Raw genomic sequence first — 23,306 nt, forward strand, 5'->3', positions numbered from 1 at the left:
CTTTTGTAATCTATTCCTTGATAATGGTGAGTGTCCCATATGTCTTTTTCACACCCTACTAACACACCCTTCCACCTTCAGAGATCTGTGGACAAACACGCCAAGGTCCCTTTGTTCCACAGAACCTCCTAGTGTCCTACCATTCATTGAGTACTTTCCTATCAAATTACTGCTTCCAAAATGTATCACCTCACACTTTTCAGGGTTAAATACTTGCAGATAGCGATGAACATTGTCGGACAATACAGCAGGATATAGATCGGCTGGAAAATTGGGCGGAGAAATGGCAGATGGAATTTAATCCAGATAAATGCGAGGTGATGTATTTTGGTAGAACTAATGTAGTGGGGAGCTATACAATAAATGGCAGAACCATCAAGAATGTAGAAACACAGAGGGACCTAGGTGTGCAAGTCCACAAATCCCTGAAGGTGGCAGCACAGGTGGAGAGGGTGGTGAAGAAGGCATATGGTATGCTTGCCTTTATAGGACGGGGTATAGAGTATAAAAGCTGGAGCCTGATGTTGCAGCTGTATAGACCGCTGCTTAGGCCACATTTGGAATACTGTGTCCAGTTCTGGTTGCTGCACTATTAGAAGGACGTGGAGGTTTTGGAGAGAGTGCAGAGGAGGTTTACCAGGATGTTGCCTGGTATGGAGGGTCTTAGCTATGAGGAGAGATTGGGTAAACTGGGGTTGTTCTCCCTGGAAAGACGGAGAATGAGGGGAGACCTAATAGAGGTGTACAAAATTATGAAGGGTATAGATAGGGTGAACAGTGGGAAGCTTTTTCCCAGGTCAGAGGTGATGATCACGAGGGGTCATAGGCTCAAGGTGAGAGGGGCGAGGTATAACTCAGATATCAGAGGGACTTTTTTTCCGCAGAGGGTGGTGGGGGCCTGGAATGCACTGTGTTGGAGGCGGACATGCTGGCATCATTTAAGATTTACCTGGATAGTCAACATGAGCAGCCTGGGAATGGAGGGATGGACCAATGAGCGTCACAGGCTTGGAGGGCCGAAGGGCCTGTTTCCTGTGCTGTACTGTTCTTTGTTTTGTAAATTCCATCTGCCACTTACCTGCCCATTTGACCATTCCATCTATAATTTCTTATAGGCCAAGACACTTGCCTCACTCTTAACTACCCGGCCAATCTTTGTGTCATCCACAAACTTACTAACTCCACCCCCAGATAGTCACCAATGTCATTCATATAAATGATGAATAATAGGGGGCCCAATACAGATCCCTGTGGGACGCCACTGGACACTGGATTGCAGTCACTAAAGCAACGTTCTGTCATCACCCTCTGTCTCCTACAACTGAACCGATTTTGAATTCTCTTTGTCAAATTACCCTGTAACCCATATGAATTTACCCTATTCACAAGTCTCCCATGTGGGACCTTGTCAAAGGCTTTGCTAAAACCATATAAATTACATCGACTGCACTACCCTCATCTACACACCTGGTCACTTCCTCAAAAAATTCAATCAAATTTCTTAGGCATGACCTCCCTCTGACGAAGCCATGCTGACTCTCCCTGATCAAGTTTTGCCTCTCCAAGTGGAGATAGATGCTCTCTTTCAGAGGTTTCTCTGATAGTTTCCCTACCGCTGATGTGAGGCTCACTGGTCTGTAGTTCCCTGGTTTATCTCTACAGCCCTTCTTGAATAATGGAACCACATTAACTGTTCTCCAGTCATCTGGCACCTCCCGCGTGGCCAGAGAGGAATTAAAAATTTGGGTCAGAGTCCCTGCAATCTCCTCCCTTGCCTCTCACAGCAGCCCAGGGCACAATTCACCTGGACCTGGAGATTTATCCACTTTTGAGGCTGCTAACACCTCCAAAACCTTGTCCTTCCCTATGTCAATCTGCTGAAGAACCTCATAATCTCTCACTGAATTCCAGACCATCATCTTCATTCTCTTGGGTGAAGATGGATGTGAAATATTCAACATTCTAACAATATCCTCTGGCTCCACCCACAGATCACCTCCACGGGCCCCACTCTTTCCCTGGTTATCCTCTTCGCAGTGATATCCTTATAGAATATCTTGGGCTTTTCCCTACTTTTACCAGCCAGAGCTTTCTCAGATCCCCACTTTGTTCTCCTAATTGCTTTGTCAAGCTCCACCCTGCACTTTCTGGGCCTCACTAATGCCTCCATTGGTCCCCTTGTAATTTTTAAAAGCCTTTCTTTTGCTTCTCACCTGTTACCCTAGAGGGAACATGGTAGCTTGCCATGTCCTTTTTGAATGCCCCCCCCGCCCCCCCATTGCTGTCCTGTAGATTTTCCCATTAGTAGCAGTCCCCAGTCTACCTTGGCCAGACCCTGTCTTATTTTACTAAAATCTGCTCTCTCCCAATCTAAAACGTTTTTGGCAGCATTTCTATTTCCTTGCCCGTAACAAGCTGAAATTGTACCGTGTTGTGATCAGTACCACTAAAACACTCCTCCAGCACCATCTCAACCACCTATCTGCTTTCATTCCCTAGAATCCCGCACAGCTCCCTGTCTTTGATATTGACATATTGATTTAAAAGAAATTGATTTCAAGAAATTTCCTCCATCCAGACCCTTAACACTATGTATGTTCTAGTTAATGTGGGGAAAGTTGAAATTCCCACCCAATACAATAATCCTACTGTTATTGTTTGTACACTCCTCCACAAACTGAGCACAAATGTGCTCCTCAATATCCCTCTATAATAAACAGCTAGCAACTAGCTGTCCCTTTTTTATTCCTAAGCTCTACATACAAAGCTTCATTTGATGGCCCTTCCAATATATCATCTTTCCTTAACTGCAGTAACTGCCTCCTTAACTAATAATGCAATGCTTCGTCCTATTTTACCTCCTCCCCAGTCTCGTCTGAAGATTCTATACCTCGAAATGTTGAGTTGCCAATCATGTCCTTCCTTCAGCCATGTCTCTGTGATGGCGACTGTATCACACTCCCACATGTCAATCATTGTCCTCAACTCATCCATTTTACCTGCAATACTCCAGGAATTAGAATAGAGGCTATCCAGCCTGGCCTTACTCCCTTGAAATTTAATACAGCTGCACTCCCTCTGACTTGTTTGTTTTACTGTATGATTCTGTGCCCTTATTCTGCTAATGGTGTGTGCCTGTCCCCCTGCCAAATTAGTTTAAACTCCTCCCAACAGCACTAACAAAATGTCCCGCAAGGATGTTAGTCCCACTCTGGTTCACATGTAGACCATCCTGTTTGTACAGGTCCCACCTTCCCCAGAAATGATCCCAGTGATCCAGGAATCTCAAACGCTCCCTCCTGCACCAACTGTTAGGCCACACATTCATCTGCCTATTCTGCTATTTCTGTTCGTGAGTGTGTGGCACTGGGAGTAATCCCAAAATTACAAGCTAAGAGATCCTGCTTTTTAATCTACTGCCCAACTCTCTGAATTCTTGGTGCAAGACCTCATCCCTCTTTCTACGTATGTCATTAGTACCAACATGTATCATAACCTCTGCCTTATCACCCTCCCCCTTCGGAATGCCCTGCAGCTGTTCAGTGACCCAGGCACCAGGGATCCTGGAGTCACATTTTTTAAATTAATTTGTGGGACATGGGCATCACTGGCTGGTCAGTATTTATTGCCCATCCATAGCTGCCTGAGGCAACTACATTGCTGTGGGTCTGGAGTCATATGTCAGCCAGACCAGGTAAGGACAGCAGATTTCCTCCCCTAAAGGATGTTATTGAACCAGATGGGTTTTTCCAACAGTGGCTTCACAGTCATCAGTAAATTCTTAATTCGAACCCAGTCCCCAGAACATTCGCTGATTTCCTGGATTAATAGTCTCAGGATAATACCACAAGGCTATTGCTTCCCCATTGATGGTCAGAGTTGCACCTATCTGTACACCTGACGATAGAATCCCCTATTACTATTACCCTACTTCTCTTCCCCCTCTCCTGTACAGACAGGCTGTTTGTGATGCCAGAAGCTTGGCTCAGCCTATGCTCCCTGGAGGAACCAACACCCTTAAGGGAGAGTTTAAACTAGATTGGCGGGTGGGGGGGATCCTCAGCAGCAGGGAAGCAAATGAGGGGCTGAATGGAGATGCAGTACTCAGCAATGGCAAGCTGAATAGATATAATCGGCAGGAGCATGGCAGTGGGCTGGGAAAACCTGTTGGATTAAATTGCATCTATTTCAAAGCAAGAGGGCTGACAGGTAAGGCTGATGAACTCGGCATGGATAATTATGTGGGACTGGGATATTATAGCCATAACTGAAACATGGTTAAGGGAGGGATAGGATTGGTAGCTTCTATTCTTATGTAGCTCATGTAGTTCTATTTCTTATGTAGCTTAATGTTCCAGGGTACAGGGGCTTTAGGCAGGGCAGAGGTAAAGGAAAGAGAAGGGGGGGTTTGCATTTTTGATTAAGGGGACTATCACGGTGGTCGTCAGAAATGAAGTAACTAAAAAATCATCCAGCGAGGCTTTGTGGGTGGAACTAGTAAATAAGAAGGAAACGGTGACCTCATTGGGGTTGTACTGTAGGCCCCCAAATAGTCAACTGGAATTAGAAGAACAAATATGCAGGGAGATTGGGGAGATTTGCAGGAGTAATAGGGTTGTCATAGTTGAGGATTTTTATTTTCTTAAAATAGACTGGGATTGCCTTACTGTTAAGGGCTTAGATGGGGTGGGATTTGTTAAGTGTTTTCAGAAAAGTTTCCTCAGGCAGTATGTGGTTCCTACTTGGGAAAGGGCAAAGCTTGACCTACTCTTGGGAAATAGGGCTGAGGTGATGGTGGGGACCACTTTGGGACCAGTGACCATAGTTCTATTAATTTTTAAATAATTATGGGCCTGATTGCCCCCTGCCTTCACCCCAGTGGAGTCGGGTTGCTAGTTCCCCAAACGTGGGGAGCTAGCTAGTGTACTCCCTGCTGGAGTGAAACACTCTGGCAAGATGGGAGAGGCTAGCGGGCTTGGAGAAGTCAGTCTCGGGCCCGCTAATTACATTCAAATTAGATTTAAATGAAGATTTAAATTACTTACTTGTTTTCACACCAGTTTCCAGCTGATGGTCTGATGGTGCCGGAAATCCTGTGCTGGGAGTTGCACGCACAACGGGAATACATGCTTGAATCCCACACAAGCCCAACTGCAGGATTTCCCACTTCACTGAAAGTGGCAATGCAGGTGGAGAAGGTAGTCAAGAAGGCATACGGCATGCTTGCCTTCATCGACCAGGGTATTGAGTTTAAAAATTGGCAAGTCATGTTGCAGCTTTATAGAACCTTAGTGAGGCCACACTTGGAATATAGTGTTCAATTCTGGTCGCCACACTACCAGAAGGATGTGGATGTGGAGGTTTTGGAGAGGTACAGAAAAGATTTACCAGGATGTTGCCTGGAATGGAGGGCATTAGGTATGAGGAAAGGCTGGAGAAACTTGGTTTGTTCTCACTGAAGCGACAGAGGTTGAAGGGAGATCTGATAGAACTCTACAAGATTAGGAGGGACGTGGACAGAGTGAATAGTCAGAAGCTATTTTCCAGGGTGGAAGAGTCAATTACAGGGGACATAGGCTTAAGGTGTGAGGGGCAAGATTTAGAGGAGATCTATGAGGCAAATTTTTTACACAGAGGGTGGTGGGTGCCTGGAACTCTTGCTGGGAGAGGTAGTGGAAGCGGATACGGTAGTGACTTTTAAGGGGCATCTTGACAAACACATGAATGAGATGGGAATAGAGGGATATGGTCCCCGGAAGGGTAGGGGGTTTAGTTAAGTCGGGCAGCATGGTTGGTGCAAGCTTGGAGGGGCTGAAAGGCCTGTTCCTGTGCTGTAATTTTCTTTGTTCACTACACTAGAAACTTAGCATGGTGGGGTGGGAAACTCTCCCTCCTGCAATTAAAAGTCTATGATGACCATGAAGCCAATCGTTGTAAAAACCCATCTGTTTCACTTCTGTCCTTTAGAGAAGGAAATCTGCCATCCTTACCCCACCTGGATTACATGTGATTCCAGACCCACAGCAGTGTGGCTGACTCTGAAATTGGTGATGGGTAAATGGTGCCCAGCCCCATTACTTATCGTACTTCATTTTCATTTTTACTTTGTGCCTTAAGTCTTTAGTGAGTGTCATACTCTTTTTGTCTTGCCTTGTCTTGATCTGTCTGCTTTGGGATACATGGTGTGGAGATGCCAGTGTTGGACTGGGGTAAACACAGTAAGAAGTTTCACAACACCAGGTTAAAGTCCAACAGGTTTATTTGGTAGCAAAAGCCACTAGCTTTCGGAGCACTGCCTCTTAGTCAGGTGAGTGGGAGTTCTGTTCACAAACAGGTATATAAAGACACAAACTCAACTTACAAAATAATGGTTGGAATGTGAGTCTTTACAGATAATCAAGTCTTAAAGGTACAGACAATGTGAGTGCAGATAGCATTAAGCATAGGTTAAAGAGATGTGTGTTGTCCCCAGACAGGACAGTAAGTGTGATTTTGCAAGTCCAGACAAGTCATGGGGGTTACAGTTAGTGCGACATGAACCCAAGATCCCAGTTGAGGCCATCGTCATGTGTGCGGAACTTGGCTATCAGTCTCTGCTCAGCGACTGTGCGCTGTCTCTGCGCCTTCATGACACACAACCTGGTGTTGTGAGACTTCTTACTATGCTTTGGGATATCCAGGGGACTCTAGATGTGGCAGTGCCACCCTGTGCCTGTGGAATTTCACTGCTGATTGCCTCCCACTGATTTGACACAGCTTTTCCTTCGACATGGATCACAGCAAGTGGACCCTCCAAGTTCACCTCCAGCCTGAGGAGGTGTCTTAAAGCCAGACACCAAGAGCAACACAACCTTCAGAGCTCCCAGCCACAGCTGATTAAATATATAGGAGAAACATTTAGAAAGCTACAGATATACAAGGCTACAGGCCAAATGGCGGAAGATGGGATTAGAATAGATAACTATCTATTCTATTAATAGCTGGTGTAGACGTGATGGGCCAAAGGTCCCCTTCCTGTGCTGTAACAGTCTATGGTGGGAATTCCTGGCCTTGCTGTCCTGAACCATAAAATCCTGCCCGAGGTGAACGGATCTTTCCACATTCCGTCCCTCACCTGCTCCAATTCTGGTGGCGGCCGAGACGGTGAAATTCCAGCCTATGATTCGATATAGATAAATGAATGAAATGAAACAAGGTTTTATCTAGATGACACTGCAGATTATGTTCCGTATCGACAACATGTGGGGGTTTGTGGGAGCAGTTTGATCTTGCACAGCCACACCTGTGGGAAATGGGCAGAATATTGTGTGGCTCAGAGGGCAGCTCAGGGGGCCTGGGGGGTGGGTTAAAACACGGCAGGCCAGCTCAGAAAGCCGGCATTGCCATGCTGGTATAGATTCCAGAGACAACAGGGTGATGTTGCCAACAAGACATGATGGGTCACAAGTTACCATTTCCCATGATCTAATAGAAAGCTGGCTGCAATTTAACACAGTGTTCTGAACTTAATCAACAGCACTGACAACATCAGGTTAAAGGTTAAAGCACTGAGGCTAGAATTCTCCAGGATGACAGCCAAGGAAAAGGCTAGCAGGGAGAGGAACAAAGGAGCTCACCGGACATTAACCAACAGACCTGGGGGCTTCATTCATAGAAAGGCTGCTTATCCCAGGGCCAGAAGCACTTGGAAGGTGTGTGGGAGAGGCTCCTCTGATTCACGGTGGGAGGGGTGAGGAAGGCATCAGGGGGCAGTGGGGAGAGCAGTGGTGGGCGTGAGGGGGGCAATGAGGGGCATGAGGGAGACAGTGGAGGGATGCCATGGGGGGGGCATAAAGGGAAGTAGTGAGGGTGGGTTTGGGGGGGGCAATGAAGGGGCATGAGGGAGGCAGTGAGGGGGGGCGTAAGGGGGCAGTGGGGGAGCGTGAGGGGGCAATGAGGGGCATGAGGGAGGGCAGTGAGGGGGGATAGTGGGGGAGCAGTGATGGGGTAGTGAGGGGGGCAGTGGGGGGAGCAGTGAGGATGGGCAGTGAGGGGGTAGTCCCTCCATATACTCCCCTGTATCTCTGTGCCCTTTATATCAGAGTGAGAGAATCACCCTTTCCTCCAGCAATACAGATCACAGCTTCAGGATAAGAAGAAATTTCCCTGGTCAGATGATGCTGAATCTGTGTGATTCTGTGCCTCAGAGCACTGTGGATGTTCAGGTGCTGAGTTTAAAGCCAGTAATGATAAGATTGAATGGTGGAGCTGGCTTCAGAGAGCAGAAAGGCTGCTCCACTTCCCATTGTTAGGTTCTTCTGTAATCGCAGGGGATCAACTCCTTTCTCATTCACCAGCATTGTGGTGTGTGGCTTCAGCATGTGTAACATTTAAAGTGATAGACACAGCAATGGGAGGTGAATTGAGGGATAGAAACCATTTATCAGTGCAGGATTGGTGGGCCAAAGGGCTTGTTCCTGTGCTGTTTGTTCTTTGTTCTGGGAGAATGCTTTGTGTTTAGGGACAGTTCAGTGATGTGTAATGTCTGCTTCTTTCCTCAGTTGGTATGGTACGCACTGTTCACACAACACCAGCTCTGCTTCTCCTTCATGCTGTGTAGCAGCATCATGCGAACAAACCAGGCTGACAAGGATGAACTCAACGTAATGGGATTCCTCCCTGAGGCTGAGTGGCAGATCTTCCTGCACAGTAACAAACTGGCAAATGTAGAAGGCAACAAGGAGGGTATGCATTATTTCTGAAAGAAGATATTTAACAAGGCTGTAGAATTTCGGCTTCATCCCCCATTCTCTGAGGATGCAGGATCACAGTTAGAATCAATCATTTGTACTTTGTTTCCCTGAGCTGGGGAGGTGATAGTTAATACTGAAATTCAAGCCCCAATAACAGTTAGGAAAGTGTAAGTGTAGAGAACCACATTATTCTTATTTAAAGAGGTTTTAACTGTTTATTCTGCAGGTACCACATTTGACCCTTGGTTGCAACAGGGTCCAAATGTTCAGTGGATGACAGAAGTTATGTGGGAGCAGTGTCTGTACATCAACATTCATATCAAGTCCTTCGCGTTGCTCTGCAAATCAATGAACACATACCCCATCCAGTGGAAAGCCTTCCAGAAGGCAGAAGATCTTTATAATTTCCTGAAAAGGCCTTTCTATCTGCTGGGGACAGAGCCAAGACCAGGTATAATGTAAAGTCACCAGATGATCCTGTCTTGAGCTCTGTATTAGCCTCCCCTTCAACATTGCAATCATTCATTCCAATTTCTCCTTATCAAGATTCTCCATTGTTGAGACTGGGTTATGATCTGAACTCTGCCAAGTCTGCTGGTGACATATCTACAGCAGAATTTATCTGCTAACTGCCAATGGCTTCACAGATGGGAGGGTCAGGATTTTCTGGAGGTCTTCCTGTCATCCTCCAGCCTGTCCCCACTGGTATCCATGGGGCCAAGGTTACCCACATTACAGCCAAAGTGGCTATGGGGGGAGCCCCAGTTAGCTTCCCTCTCCCTCCTCCTTCCCTCCCTCCATCCTCAGATCTGGGCTGCAGGGTGCCCAGATAGGGAATGGAGAGAGGGGGGAGAGGAGTGAGGGAACTTTGGTTGCTTGGGAAGCTCAAGTCAGAGATAACAATGTGAAAGGCTGGCAGGTCATGGAGAAGGTGCAGAAGGAGGGAAAGAGGGATGGGTGACATAGTGGCACAGTGGGTTAGCACTGCTGCCACACAGCACCAAGGATCCAGGGTCAATACTGGCCTCAGGTCACTGTCTGTGTGGAGTTTACATGTTCTCCCCGTGTCTACATGGGCTTCCTCCAGGCGCTCCAGTTTCCTCCCACACTACAAAGATGTACAGGTTAGGTGGATTGGCCGTGCTAAATTACCCCTTAGTGTCATGTTTGGGGGGATTTGGTGGGGAGGATACATGGGGTTGTGGGGTTAAGATCTGGGTGGGATACTCTGTTCGAGGGGTGGTGCAGATTTGGCCATAGAAAACAGAGGGTAGCAGTAGAGGCGTACTTTTCTGAATGGTAGGCAGCGAATGGCGGTGTTCCACAGGGATCAGGTCTGCAACCTTTGTTGTTTTTAGTATATATAAACAATTGAGGAAAATGTAGCTGGTCTGATTAGTAAGTTTGCAGATGACAAAAATTGGTGGAGTTGTGGACAGTGAAGAGGATTGTCAGAGGATACAGCAAGGTATAGACCAGTTGAGATTTGGGCGGAGAAATGGCAAATAGAGCTTAACACAGTAAGAAGTCTGACAACACCAGGTTTAAGACCAACCGTTTTATTTGATAGTAAACTCACAAGCTTGGACTTAAACCTGGTGTTGTCAGACTTCCTACTGAGTTTACCTCAGTCCAATGCTGGCATCTTCACATCCAGATAGAGTTTAATCGAGACAAGTGTGAGATAATCCTTTTGGAACGTCCAATGCATGTAGGAATTATAAAGTAAGTGGTAGAACCCTTAGGAGTATTGACAGGCAGAGAGATCTGGGCAGAGACATGTCCACCAATCACTGAAAGTGGCAATACAGGTGGATAAGGTAGTCAAGAAGACATGCGGCACCCTTGCCTGCATCTGTCAGGGCATTGAGTATAAAAATTGGCAGGTCATACCGCAGCCGTACAGAATCTTAGTTGGGCTCATTTAGAATATTGTGCACAATTCTAGTTGCCACACTACCAGAAGGATGTGGATGCTTTGGAGAGGGTACAGAGGGTGGTGAATGTCTGGAACACGCTGCCTGGGAAAATGGTGGGAGCAGGTACGATAGCGGCATTTAAGAGGCAACTAGACGGATAGAGGAATAAGATGGGAATGGAAGGATTTGTACTCTGGAAATGCAAACAGTTTTAGTTTAGGCAGGCTTTGTTCTTATTGGGCCAACTGGCCTATTTTGCACTGTGGGGATCCTATTATTCTCACTGGCCCAGTTTCCAGGTTTGTCGACCACTCAATGTCTTCCTGCAGGAAATTTGAATGAGTGCTGGTATATGGAATGTGCTAGTATTATGGTATGTATGGTGTGGGTGCAGTTTATGGTGTGGGAGCAGTCTATGGTGTGGGAGCAGTCTATGGTGTGGGAGCAGTCTATGGTGTGGGTGCAGTCTATGGTGTGGGTACAGTCTATGGTGTGGGTACAGTATATGGTGTGGGTGCAGTATATGCTGTGCGTTTTATGGTGTGGGTGCAGTATATGGTGCGGTTGCAGTATATGGTGAGGGTGCAGTATATGGTGCGGTTGCAGTATATGGTGTGGGTGCAGTATATGCTGTGCGTTTTATGGTGTGGGTGCAGTATATGGTGCGGTTGCAGTATATGGTGTGGGTGCAGTATATGGTGCGGTTGCAGTATATGGTGAGGGTGCAGTATATGGTGTGGGTGCAGTATATGGTGTGGGTGCAGTCGGTGGTGTGGGTGCAGTATATGGTGTGGGTGCAGTATATGGTGTGGGTGCAGTATATGGTCTGGGTGCACTATATGGTGTGGGTGCAGCCTATGTTGTGGGTGCAGTATATGGTGAGGGTGCAGTATATGGTCTGGGTGCAGTATATGGTCTGGGTGCAGTATATGGTGTGGGTGCAGCCTATGTTGTGGGTGCGGTATATGGTGTGGGTGCGGTATATGGTGTGCGTGCAGTTTATGGTGTGGGTGCAGTCTATGGTGTGGGTGCAGTCTATGGTGTGGGTGCAGTATATGGTGTGGGTGCAGTCTATGGTGTGGGTGCGGTATATGGTGTGGGTGCGGTATATGGTGTGGGTGCAGTATATGGTCTGGGTGCAGTATATGGTGTGGGTGCAGCCTATGTTGTGGGTGCGGTATATGGTGTGGGTGCGGTATATGGTGTGCGTGCAGTTTATGGTGTGGGTGCAGTCTATGGTGTGGGTGCAGTATATGGTGTGGGTGCAGTATATGGTGTGGGTGCAGTCTATGGTGTGGGTGCAGTATATGGTGTGGGTGCAGTATATGGTGTGGGTGCAGGATATGGTGTGGGTGCAGTCTGTGGTGTGGGTGCAGTATATGGTGTGGGTGCAGTCTATGGTGTGGGTGCAGGATATGGTGTGGGTGCAGTCTGTGGTGTGGGTGCAGGATATGGTGTGGGTGCAGTATATGGTGTGGGTGCAGTATATGGTGTGGGTGCAGTCTGTGGTGTGGGTGCAGTATATGGTGTGGGTGCAGGATATGGTGTGGGTGCAGTCTGTGGTGTGGGTGCAGTATATGGTGTGGGTGCAGTCTATGGTGTGGGTGCAGGATATGGTGTGGGTGCAGTATATGGTGTGGGTGCAGTATATGGTGTGGGTGCAGTCTGTGGTGTGGGTGCAGTCTATGGTGTGGGTGCAGTATATGGTGTGGGTGCAGGATATGGTGTGGGTGCAGTCTATGGTGTGGGTGCAGTATATGGTGTGGGTGCAGTCTATGGTGTGGGTGCAGTCTGTGGTGTGGGTGCAGTCTGTGGTGTGGGTGCAGTATATGGTGTGGGTGCAGTATATGGTGTGGGTGCAGTATATGGTGTGGGTGCAGTCTATGGTGTGAGTGCAGCATATGGTGTGGGTGCAGTATATGGTGTGGGTGCAGTATATGGTGTGGGTGCAGTATATGGTGTGGGTGCAGTATATGGTGTGGGTGCAGTCTATGGTCTGGGTGCAGTATATGGTGTGGGTGCAGTATATGGTGTGAGTGCAGTATATGGTGTGGGTGCAGTCTATGGTGTGGGTGCAGTATATGGTATGAGTGCAGTATATGGTGTGCGTGCAGTCTATGGTGTGGGTGCAGTAAATGGTGTGAGTGCAGTATATGGTGTGAGTGCAGTATATGGTGTGGGTGCAGTCTATGGTGTGGGTGCAGTCTATGGTCTGGGTGCAGTATATGGTGTGGGTGCAGTCTATGGTCTGGGTGCAGTATATGGTGTGGGTGCAGTCTGTGGTGTGGGTGCAGTATATGGTGCGGTTGCAGTATATGGTGTGGGTGCAGTATATGCTGTGCGTTTTATGGTGTGGGTGCAGTATATGGTGCGGTTGCAGTATATGGTGTGGGTGCAGTATATGGTGCGGTTGCAGTATATGGTGAGGGTGCAGTATATGGTGTGGGTGCAGTATATGGTGTGGGTGCAGTCGGTGGTGTGGGTGCAGTATATGGTGTGGGTGCAGTATATGGTGTGGGTGCAGTATATGGTCTGGGTGCACTATATGGTGTGGGTGCAGCCTATGTTGTGGGTGCAGTATATGGTGAGGGTGCAGTATATGGTCTGGGTGCAGTATATGGTCTGGGTGCAGTATATGGTGTGGGTGCAGCCTATGTTGTGGGTGCGGTATATGGTGTGGGTGCGGTATATGGTGTGCGTGCAGTTTATGGTGTGGGTGCAGTCTATGGTGTGGGTGCAGTCTATGGTGTGGGTGCAGTATATGGTGTGGGTGCAGTCTATGGTGTGGGTGCGGTATATGGTGTGGGTGCGGTATATGGTGTGGGTGCAGTATATGGTCTGGGTGCAGTATATGGTGTGGGTGCAGCCTATGTTGTGGGTGCGGTATATGGTGTGGGTGCGGTATATGGTGTGCGTGCAGTTTATGGTGTGGGTGCAGTCTATGGTGTGGGTGCAGTATATGGTGTGGGTGCAGTATATGGTGTGGGTGCAGTCTATGGTGTGGGTGCGGTATATGGTGTGGGTGCAGTATATGGTGTGGGTGCAGTATATGGTGTGGGTGCAGCCTATGTTGTGGGTGCAGTATATGGTGTGGGTGCGGTATATGGTGTGGGTGCAGTCTATGGTGTGGGTGCACTATAAGGTGTGCGTGCAGTATATGGTGTGGGTGCAGTATATGGTGTGGGTGCAGTCTATGGTGTGGGTGCACTATAAGGTGTGCGTGCAGTATATGGTGTGGGTGCAGTATATGGTGTGGGTGCAGTCTATGGTGTGGGTGCAGTATATGGTGTGGGTGCAGTCTGTGGTGTGGGTGCAGTATATGGTGTGGGTGCACTATAAGGTGTGCGTGCAGTATATGGTGTGGGTGCAGTATATGGTGTGCGTGCAGTTTATGGTGTGGGTGCAGTATATGGTGTGGGTGCAGTCTATGGTGTGGGTGCACTATAAGGTGTGCGTGCAGTATATGGTGTGGGTGCAGTATATGGTGTGGGTGCAGTCTATGGTGTGGGTGCAGTATATGGTGTGGGTGCAGGATATGGTGTGGGTGCAGTCTGTGGTGTGGGTGCAGTATATGGTGTGGGTGCAGTCTATGGTGTGGGTGCAGGATATGGTGTGGGTGCAGTCTGTGGTGTGGGTGCAGTATATGGTGTGGGTGCAGTATATGGTGTGGGTGCAGTATATGGTGTGGGTGCAGTCTGTGGTGTGGGTGCAGTATATGGTGTGGGTGCAGGATATGGTGTGGGTGCAGTCTGTGGTGTGGGTGCAGTATATGGTGTGGGTGCAGTCTATGGTGTGGGTGCAGGATATGGTGTGGGTGCAGTATATGGTGTGGGTGCAGTCTGTGGTGTGGGTGCAGTCTATGGTGTGGGTGCAGTATATGGTGTGGGTGCAGGATATGGTGTGGGTGCAGTCTATGGTGTGGGTGCAGTATATGGTGTGGGTGCAGTCTATGGTGTGGGTGCAGTCTATGGTGTGGGTGCAGTATATGGTGTGGGTGCAGTCTATGGTGTGGGTGCAGTCTATGTTGTGGGTGCAGTCTGTGGTGTGGGTGCAGTATATGGTGTGGGTGCAGTATATGGTGTGGGTGCAGTATATGGTGTGGGTGCAGTATATGGTGTGGGTGCAGTCTATGGTGTGAGTGCAGCATATGGTGTGGGTGCAGTATATGGTGTGGGTGCAGTATATGGTGTGGGTGCAGTATATGGTGTGGGTGCAGTATATGGTGTGGGTGCAGTCTATGGTCTGGGTGCAGTATATGGTGTGGGTGCAGTATATGGTGTGAGTGCAGTATATGGTGTGGGTGCAGTCTATGGTGTGGGTGCAGTATATGGTATGAGTGCAGTATATGGTGTGCGTGCAGTCTATGGTGTGGGTGCAGTAAATGGTGTGAGTGCAGTATATGGTGTGAGTGCAGTATATGGTGTGGGTGCAGTCTATGGTGTGGGTGCAGTCTATGGTCTGGGTGCAGTATATGGTGTGGGTGCAGTCTATGGTCTGGGTGCAGTATATGGTGTGGGTGCAGTCTGTGGTGTGGGTGCAGTATATGGTGTGGGTGCAGTATATGGTGTGGGTGCAGTCTATGGTCTGGGTGCAGTATATGGTGTGGGTGCAGTCTGTGGTGTGGGTGCAGTATATGGTGTGGGTGCAGTATATGGTACGGGTACAGTATATGGTGTGGGTGCAGTATATGGTGTGGGTGCAGTATATGGTGTGGGTGCAGTATATGGTGTGGGTGCAGTATATGGTGTGGGTGCAGTCTGTGGTGTGGGTGCAGTATATGGTGTGGGTGCAGTCTATGGTCTGGGTGCAGTATATGGTGTGGGTGCAGTCTATGGTCTGGGTGCAGTCTATGGTGTGGGTGCAGTCTATGGTGTGGGTGCAGTCTATGGTGTGGGTACAGTATATGGTGTGGGTGCAGTCTATGGTCTGGGTGCAGTATATGGTGTGGGTGCAGTCTGTGGTGTGGGTGCAGTATATGGTACGGGTACAGTATATGGTGTGGGTGCAGTATATGGTGTGGGTGCAGTATATGTTGTGGGTGCAGTCCATGGTGTGGGCGCAGTCTTTGGTGTGGGTGCAGTCCATGGTGTGGGCGCAGTCTATGGTGTGGGTGCAGTCGGTGGTGTGGGTTCAGTCTATGGTGTGGGTGCAGTATACTGTGTGGGTGCAGTATATGGTGTGGGTACAGTATATGGTGCGGGTGCAGTCTATGGTGTGGGTGCAGTATATGGTGTCGGTGCAGTCTCTGGTGTGGGTGCAGTATATGGTGTGGGTGCAGTATATGGTGTGGGTGCAGTCTATGGTGTGGGTGCAGTATATGGTGTGCGTGCAGTATATGGTGTGGGTGCAGTCTATGGTGTGGGTGCAGTCTATGGTGTGGGTGCAGTATATGGTGTGAGTGCAGTATATGGTGTGGGTGCAGTATATGGTGTGGGTGCAGTCTATGGTCTGGGTGCAGTCTATGGTGTGGGCGCAGTATATGGTGTGGGTGCAGTCTATGGTGTGGGTGCAGTATATGGTGTGGGTGCAGTATATGGTGTGGGTGCAGTATATGGTATGAGTGCAGTATATGGTGTGGGTGCAGTCTATGGTGTGGGTGCAGTCTATGGTGTGGGTGCAGTATATGGTGTGCATGCAGTATATGGTGTGGGTGCGGTATATGTTGTGGGTGCAGTCTATGGTGTGGGTGCAGTCTATGGTGTGGGTGCAGTATATGGTATGAGTGCAGTATATGGTGTGGGTGCAGTCTATGGTCTGGGTGCAGTCTATGGTGTGGGCGCAGTATATGGTGTGGGTGCAGTCTATGGTGTGGGTGCAGTATATGGTGTGGGTGCAGTATATGGTATGAGTGCAGTATATGGTGTGCGTGCAGTCTATGGTGTGCGTGCAGTATATGGTGTGGGTGCAGTATATGGTGTGCATGCAGTATATGGTGTGGGTGCGGTATATGTTGTGGGTGCAGTATATGGTGTAGGTGCAGTATATGGTGTGCGTGTAGTATATGGTGTGGGTGCTGTATATGTTGTGGGTGCAGTATATGGTGTAGGTGCAGTATATGGTGTGCGTGCAGTATATGGTGTGCGTGTAGTATATGGTGTGGGTGCTGTATATGTTGTGGGTGCAGTATATGGTGTGGGTGCAGTATATGGTGTGCGTGCAGTATATGGTGTGCATGTAGTATATGGTGTGGGTGCTGTATATGTTGTGGGTGCAGTATATGGTGTGGGTGCAGTATATGGTGTGCGTGCAGTATATGGTGTGCGTGTAGTATATGGTGTGGGTGCTGTCTATGGTGTGTGCGCTGGTGTATGGAGTGTGCCGGGTATATGGAGTGTGTACAGGAGACAGAGTGTTGCAGGTATATGGAGTGTGCCGGGTATGTGGTGTGAGTGCTGGTGTATGGAATGTGCAGTATATGGATTATATACAGGAGGAGTGTTGCTGGTATATGGAGTGTACAGGGTATGTGGTTTGTGTACAAGAGAAGGGGCATGTTGCTGGTATATGGAGTGTGCTGTGTACGTGGTGTGTGTGCTGGTGTATGGAATGTGCGGTATATGGACTATGTATAGGAGGAGGAGTGTTGCTGGTATATGGAGTGTGCTGGGTATGTGGTGTGTGTGCTGGTGTGTGGAGTGTGCAGTATATGAAGTATGTACAGGAGGAGGCATGTTGCTGGTATATGGAGTGTGCTGGGTACGTGGTGTGTGAGCTGGTGTATCGAGTGTTGGTGCAGTATATGTCGCGTGTGCTGTTATTTGTTCTGTGTGCGGTACATGGAGTGTGTGCGGGAAATGGATTATGCAGAGTAAGGAGCATATAGAGTCATAGAATCATAGAAAAACTACAGCACAAACAGGCCCTTCAGCCCACAAGTTGCGCCGATCATATCCCTACCTACTAGTCTTACCTATAACCCTCAATCCTATTAAGTCCCATCTACTCATCCAAAAGTCTCTTAAAAGACCCTATCGAATCCGCCTCCACCACCACTGACAGCAGCTGATTCCACTCACTCACTACCCCCTGAGTGAAAAACTTACCCCGACATCTCCTCTGTACCTGCTCCCCAGCACCTTAAACCTGTGTCCTCTTGTGCCATGATGTGGAGACGCCGGTGTTGGACTTGGGTAAACACAGTAAGAAGTCTGACAACACCAGGTTTAAGTCCAACCGATTTATTTGATAGTAAACTCACAAGCTTTCGAGGTTAACCTCTTCGTCAGGTGACCTCTTCGTCTTTCTCTTGTGGCAGCCATTTCAGCTCTGGGAAGAAGCCTCTGAGAATCCACCTGATCTACATCTCTCAACATCTTATACACCTCTATCAGGTCACCTTTCATCCTTCGTCTCTCCAAGAAAAGACCGAGCTCTCTCAACCTATCCTCATAAGGCATGCCACTCAATCCAGGCAACATCCTTGTAAATCTCGTCTGCACCCTTTCAATAGCTTCCACATCTTTCTTGTAATGAGGCGACCAGAACTGCACACAGTACTCCAAGTGGGGTCTGACAAGGGTCTTATAAAGTTGCAGCATTACCTCCCGACTCCTAAACTCAATTCCTCGATTAATGAAGGCCAGTACACCATACGCCTTCTGAACCACATCCTCCATTTACGAAGCCGATTTGAGAGTCCTATGAACCCAGACCCCAAGATCCTTCTGATCTTCCACACTGCTAAGAGTCTTACCCTTGATATTGTATTCCTTCATCCCATTTGCCCTGCCAAAATGGACCACTACACATTTATCCGGGTTGAAGTCCATCTGCCACTTCTCCGCCCAGTCTTGCATCCTATCTATGTCACACTGCAACTTCTGACGTCTCTCCAGACTATCCACAACACCTCCGACCTTCGTGTCATTGGCAAACTTATTAACCCATCCCTCCACTTCCTCATCCAGGTCATTCATAAAAATCACAAACAGCAAGGGTCCCAAAACAGATCCCTGGGGCACTCCACTGGTGACCAACCTCCATGTAGAAAAAGACCCATCCACAACCACTCTCTGCCTTCTGTAGGTAAGCCAGTTCTGGATCACAAAGCAATGTCCCCTTGGATCCCATAACCCTCACTTTCTCAATAAGCCTTGCATGGGGGACCTTATCGAACGCCTTGCTGACATCCATATAAACCATATCCACCGCTCTGCCTTTGTCAATGTGTTTAGTCATATTTTCAAAGCACTCAACTAGGCTCGTGAGGCACGACCTGCCCTTGACAAAGCCGTGCTGATGTTTTCTGATCATTCTAAACTTCTCTAAATGCTCATAAATCCTGTCCCTCAGGATCTTTTCCATTGACTTACCAACCACTGAGGTTAGATTCACTGGTCAGTAATTTCCCGGGCTATCCCTATTCCCTTTCTTGAATATAGGAACCACATCCGCAATCCTCCAATCCTCCAGAACCTCTCCCATCTCCATCAATGACGCAAAGATGGTTCTGCAATCACTTCCCTCACCTCCCACAGTAACCTGGGGTACATCCCATCCGGTCCCAGCGAATTATCTATCTTGATGCTATTCAAAAGCTCCAACACATCCTCTTTCTTAATATCCACATACACAATCTTTTCAGTCCGCTGCAAGCCTGCAGTACAACGTCCCAGATCTTTTTCCACCATGAATACCGAGGTAAAGTATTCATTAAGCACCTCTGATATTTCTACCGGTTCTGTACAAACTTTGCCACCTTCACATTTTATAGGTCCAATCCCTTCACATCTCATCCTTTTACTCTTCACATATTTGTAGAACGCCTTAGGGTTCTCCTTAATCTTACCTGCCAAGGCCTTCTCATGACCCCTTCTGGCTCTCCCAATTTCCTTCTTAAGTTCCTTCCTACAAGCCGTGTACTCCTCTAGATCCCTAACATTGCCTAGCTCGCTGAACCTTTTGTACACTTTCCTTTTCTTTTTGACTAGGTTCGTTACAACTTTCATGCACCACGGTTCCCGTAACCTACCAAAACCTCCCTGTCTCATCGGAACGTTGTCATGCAGAAATCCAGACAAACATTCCTTGAAAATCTGCCACTTTACTTTGGTACATTTCGCCGAGAATACCTCCCTCCAATTTATTCGTCTAATTTCCTGCCTGATGGTTTCATATTTCCCCTTACTCCAGATAAACACTTTCCTAGCTTGCCTGACCCTATCTCTCTCCAATGCTATTGTAAAGGAGATAGAGTTATGATCACTATCCCAAGATGCTCTCCCACTGAGAGATCCAACACCTGTCCAGGTTCATTACCCAACACCAGATCAAGTACAGCCTCTCCTCTTGTAGGCTTATCCACATATTGTGTCAGGAACCCCTCCTGAACATACCTAACAAACTCCTCCCCATCCAAACCCCTTACCCTAGGGATATTCCAATCGATGTTTGGGAAATTAAAGTCTCCCATCACGACAATTCTGTTATTACTACGTCTCTCCAGGATCTGTTTCCCTATCTGCACCTCAACATCCCTGTTACTATTGGGCGGCCTATAGAATACACCCAGCAAAGTTATCAACCCCTTCCTGTTCCGAACTTCCACCCACAGAAACTCCGTAGACAATCCCTCCACAGCGTCCACCTTCTCTACAGCCGTGACACTATCCCTGATCAATAGTGCCACTCCCCCACTTCTTTTGCCTCCCTCCCTGTCCTTTCTGAAACATCTGAAACCCGGCACCTGAAGTACCCAGTCCTGTCCCTGATACATCCAAGTCTCTGTAATGGCCACCACATCACATTTCCAAGCAGCGATCTACGCTCTAAGCTTATCCACTTTGTTCACAACACTCCTTGCGTTAAAATAGACACATCTCAAACATTCAGTCTGAGCACTCCCCTTCTCTATCACCTGTCTATCCTCCCTCTTAAACTGTTGACAATCCCTCTCTATTTGTGAGCTAACCTCCTCTCTCCCAGTCACTTCATTTCGATTTCCTCCCCCCAACCACGCTGGTATCTAGTCTCTGGAATGTGTACAGTATATGGAGTGTTACTGGTATATTTTTCACAAAAGAGAGGGACATGTTCATTGGTAGTATCTCAGAGGGTTGTGTAGACCCGTTAGAACAAATCACAATTACAAGGGAGGAAGTGTTAGGTATTTTAGGAAGCATTAAGGTAGACAAATTCACAGGGCCAGATGGCATCTATGTAGAACAGTACAGGTCCTTCAGCCCTCCATTTTATGCTGATCTATGTCCAAACCCAAGATCAAGCTATCCCACTTCCTGTCATCCATGTGCCTATTCAATAACCGCTCGAAAGTTCCTCAAGTGTCCGACTCCACTATCACAGCAGGCAGTGCATTCCACACCCCAACCACTCTCTGAGTAAAGAATCTACCTCGGACATCTCTCCCATATCTCCCACCATGAACCTTATAGTTATGCCCTCTAATAACAGCTACATCCACCCGAGGAAATAGTCTCTGCACATCCACTCTATCTAACACCCTCATCATCTTATAAGCCTCTATTAAGTCGTCTCTCATCCTCCTCCGCTCTAAAGAGAAAAGTCCCAGCTCCCTCAACCTTTCCTCATAAGACCTACCCTCCAAACCAGGCAGCATCCTGGTAAATCTTCTCTGCACTCTCTCGAATGTTTCCACATCCTCTTTTTAATGAGGTGATCAGAACTGAACACAATATTCCAAATGTGGTCTCACCAATGTCCTGTACAGTTGCGGCATAACCCCACGGCTCTTAAACTCAAACCCCCCGTTAACAAACGTGAACTCACTATAAGCCTTCTTCACGGCTCTATCCACTTGAGCAGCAGCTTTCAAAGATCTATGGAAATGAACCTCAAGATCTCTCTGTTCCTCCACATTTCTCAGAACCCTGCTGTTGACCCTGTAATCTGCATTCAAATTTGATCTACCAAATGAATCACCTTGCACTTATCAGGGTTAAACTCCATCTGCTACTTTTCGGCCCAGCTCTGCATCCTATCAATGTCTCTTTGCAGCTTACAAGAGCCCTCCACCTCATCCACCACTCCACCAATCTTGGTGTCATCAGTAAATTTACTCACCCACCCTTCAGCCCCCTCTTCCAAGTCATTGATAAAACTCACAAATAGCAGAGGACCCTGTCGTACATCGCTAGTAACTGGTCTCCAGTCTGAAAATTTTCCATCTACCATCACCCTCTTGTCTTCTATGGGATAACCAGTTACTTATCCAATCGGCCAAATTTCCTTCTATCCCATACCTCCTTACTTTCTTTATGAGCCAACCATGGGGAAACTTACCAAACGCCTTACTAAAATCCATGCATATGACATCAACTGCTCTACCTTCATCTACACACTTAGCTACCTCCTCAAAGAATTCAATCAAATTTGTGAAGCAAGACTTACCCCTTCATGAATTCGTGCTGACTATCCCAGATTAAGCTGCATCTTTCCAAATGGTCATAAATCCTATCCCTCAGGACCCTTTCCATTAACTTACTGACCACCGAAGTAAGACTAACTGGCCTATAATTGCCAAGGTCATTCCTATTTCCTTTCTTGAAAAGAGGAACAACATTCGCCACTCTCCAGTCCTCTGGCACAATCCCCGTGGACAGTGAGGTCCCAAAGATCAAAGCCAAAGGCTCTGCAATCTCATTCCTTACCTCCCAAAGAATCCTAGGATATATCCCATCTGGCCCAGGGGACTTATCAACCCTCAGATTTTTCAAAATTGGGAATACATCTTCCCTCAGAACATCTACCTCCTCCATCCTATCAGCCTGTCTCACACACTCATCCTCAAAAACATGGACCCTCTCCTTGGTGAACACTGAAGAAAAGTATTCATTCAAGGCTTCTTCTATCTCTTCTGACTCCATGCACAAGTTCCCACTACTATCCTTGACTGGCCCTAACCTCACCCTGATCATTCTATAATTTCTCACATAAGGGTAAAAAGCCTTGGGGTTTTCGTTTGTCTGACCCACCAAGGACTTCTCATGCCCTCTCCTAGCTCTCCTAAGCCCTTTTTTAAACTCTTTCCTTGCTACCTTGTAACCCTCAAGCAATCCAACTGAACCTTGTTTTCTCGTCCTTACACACACTTCCTTTTCCCTCTTGACAAGACATTCAATCTCTTTTGTGAACCATGGTTTCCTCACTCGGCCATTTCCTCCCTGCCTGACAGGGACGTACCTATCAAGGACACACAGTATTTGTTCTATGAACAAGCTCCACTTCTCATTTGTGCCTTTCCCTGACAGTTTCTGTTCCCATCTTATGCTCCCTAATTCTTGCCTAATCGCATCATAATTACCCCTGCCTCAATTATAAACCTTACCCTGCCGTGTGACCCTATCCCTCTCCATTGCAATAATAAAAGACACCGAATTATGATCACTATCTCCAAAGTGCTGTCCCACAAACAAATCTAACACTTGGCCCGGTTCATTACCCAGTACCAAGTCCAATGTGGTCCCACCTCTTGTCGGCTTATCCACATATTGTGTCAGGAAACTCTCCTGCACACACCGTACAGAAAGTGTCCCATCCGAACTATTCGACCTATAAAGGTTCCAATCAATATTTGGAAAGTTAATGTCGCCCACGATAACTGTCCTGTGACCTCCACACCGATCCATAATCTGCTTTGCCATTTCCTCCTACACATCTCTATCACTATTTGGGGGCC

General features: G+C 47.7%; 1 protein-coding gene across 1 annotated transcript in view; it reads left to right on the plus strand.

Moving 5' to 3' along the window:
- Positions 1 to 23,306, plus strand: part of LOC145337798 (dynein axonemal heavy chain 6-like) — a 785,492-nt gene that overhangs the window by 669,411 nt on the left and 92,775 nt on the right. Inside the window, exons 67-68 of the mRNA XM_080182651.1 lie at positions 8,541 to 8,724; positions 8,959 to 9,183. Of these exons, the coding sequence (XP_080038777.1) occupies positions 8,541 to 8,724; positions 8,959 to 9,183 (409 nt within the window). The remainder of the gene's footprint in view (positions 1 to 8,540; positions 8,725 to 8,958; positions 9,184 to 23,306) is intronic.

This window comes from Carcharhinus amblyrhynchos, unplaced genomic scaffold (assembly GCF_965287045.1).
Source record: "Carcharhinus amblyrhynchos unplaced genomic scaffold, sCarAmb.v2.hapA scaffold_76, whole genome shotgun sequence".
NCBI classification, from domain to species: domain Eukaryota; kingdom Metazoa; phylum Chordata; class Chondrichthyes; order Carcharhiniformes; family Carcharhinidae; genus Carcharhinus; species Carcharhinus amblyrhynchos.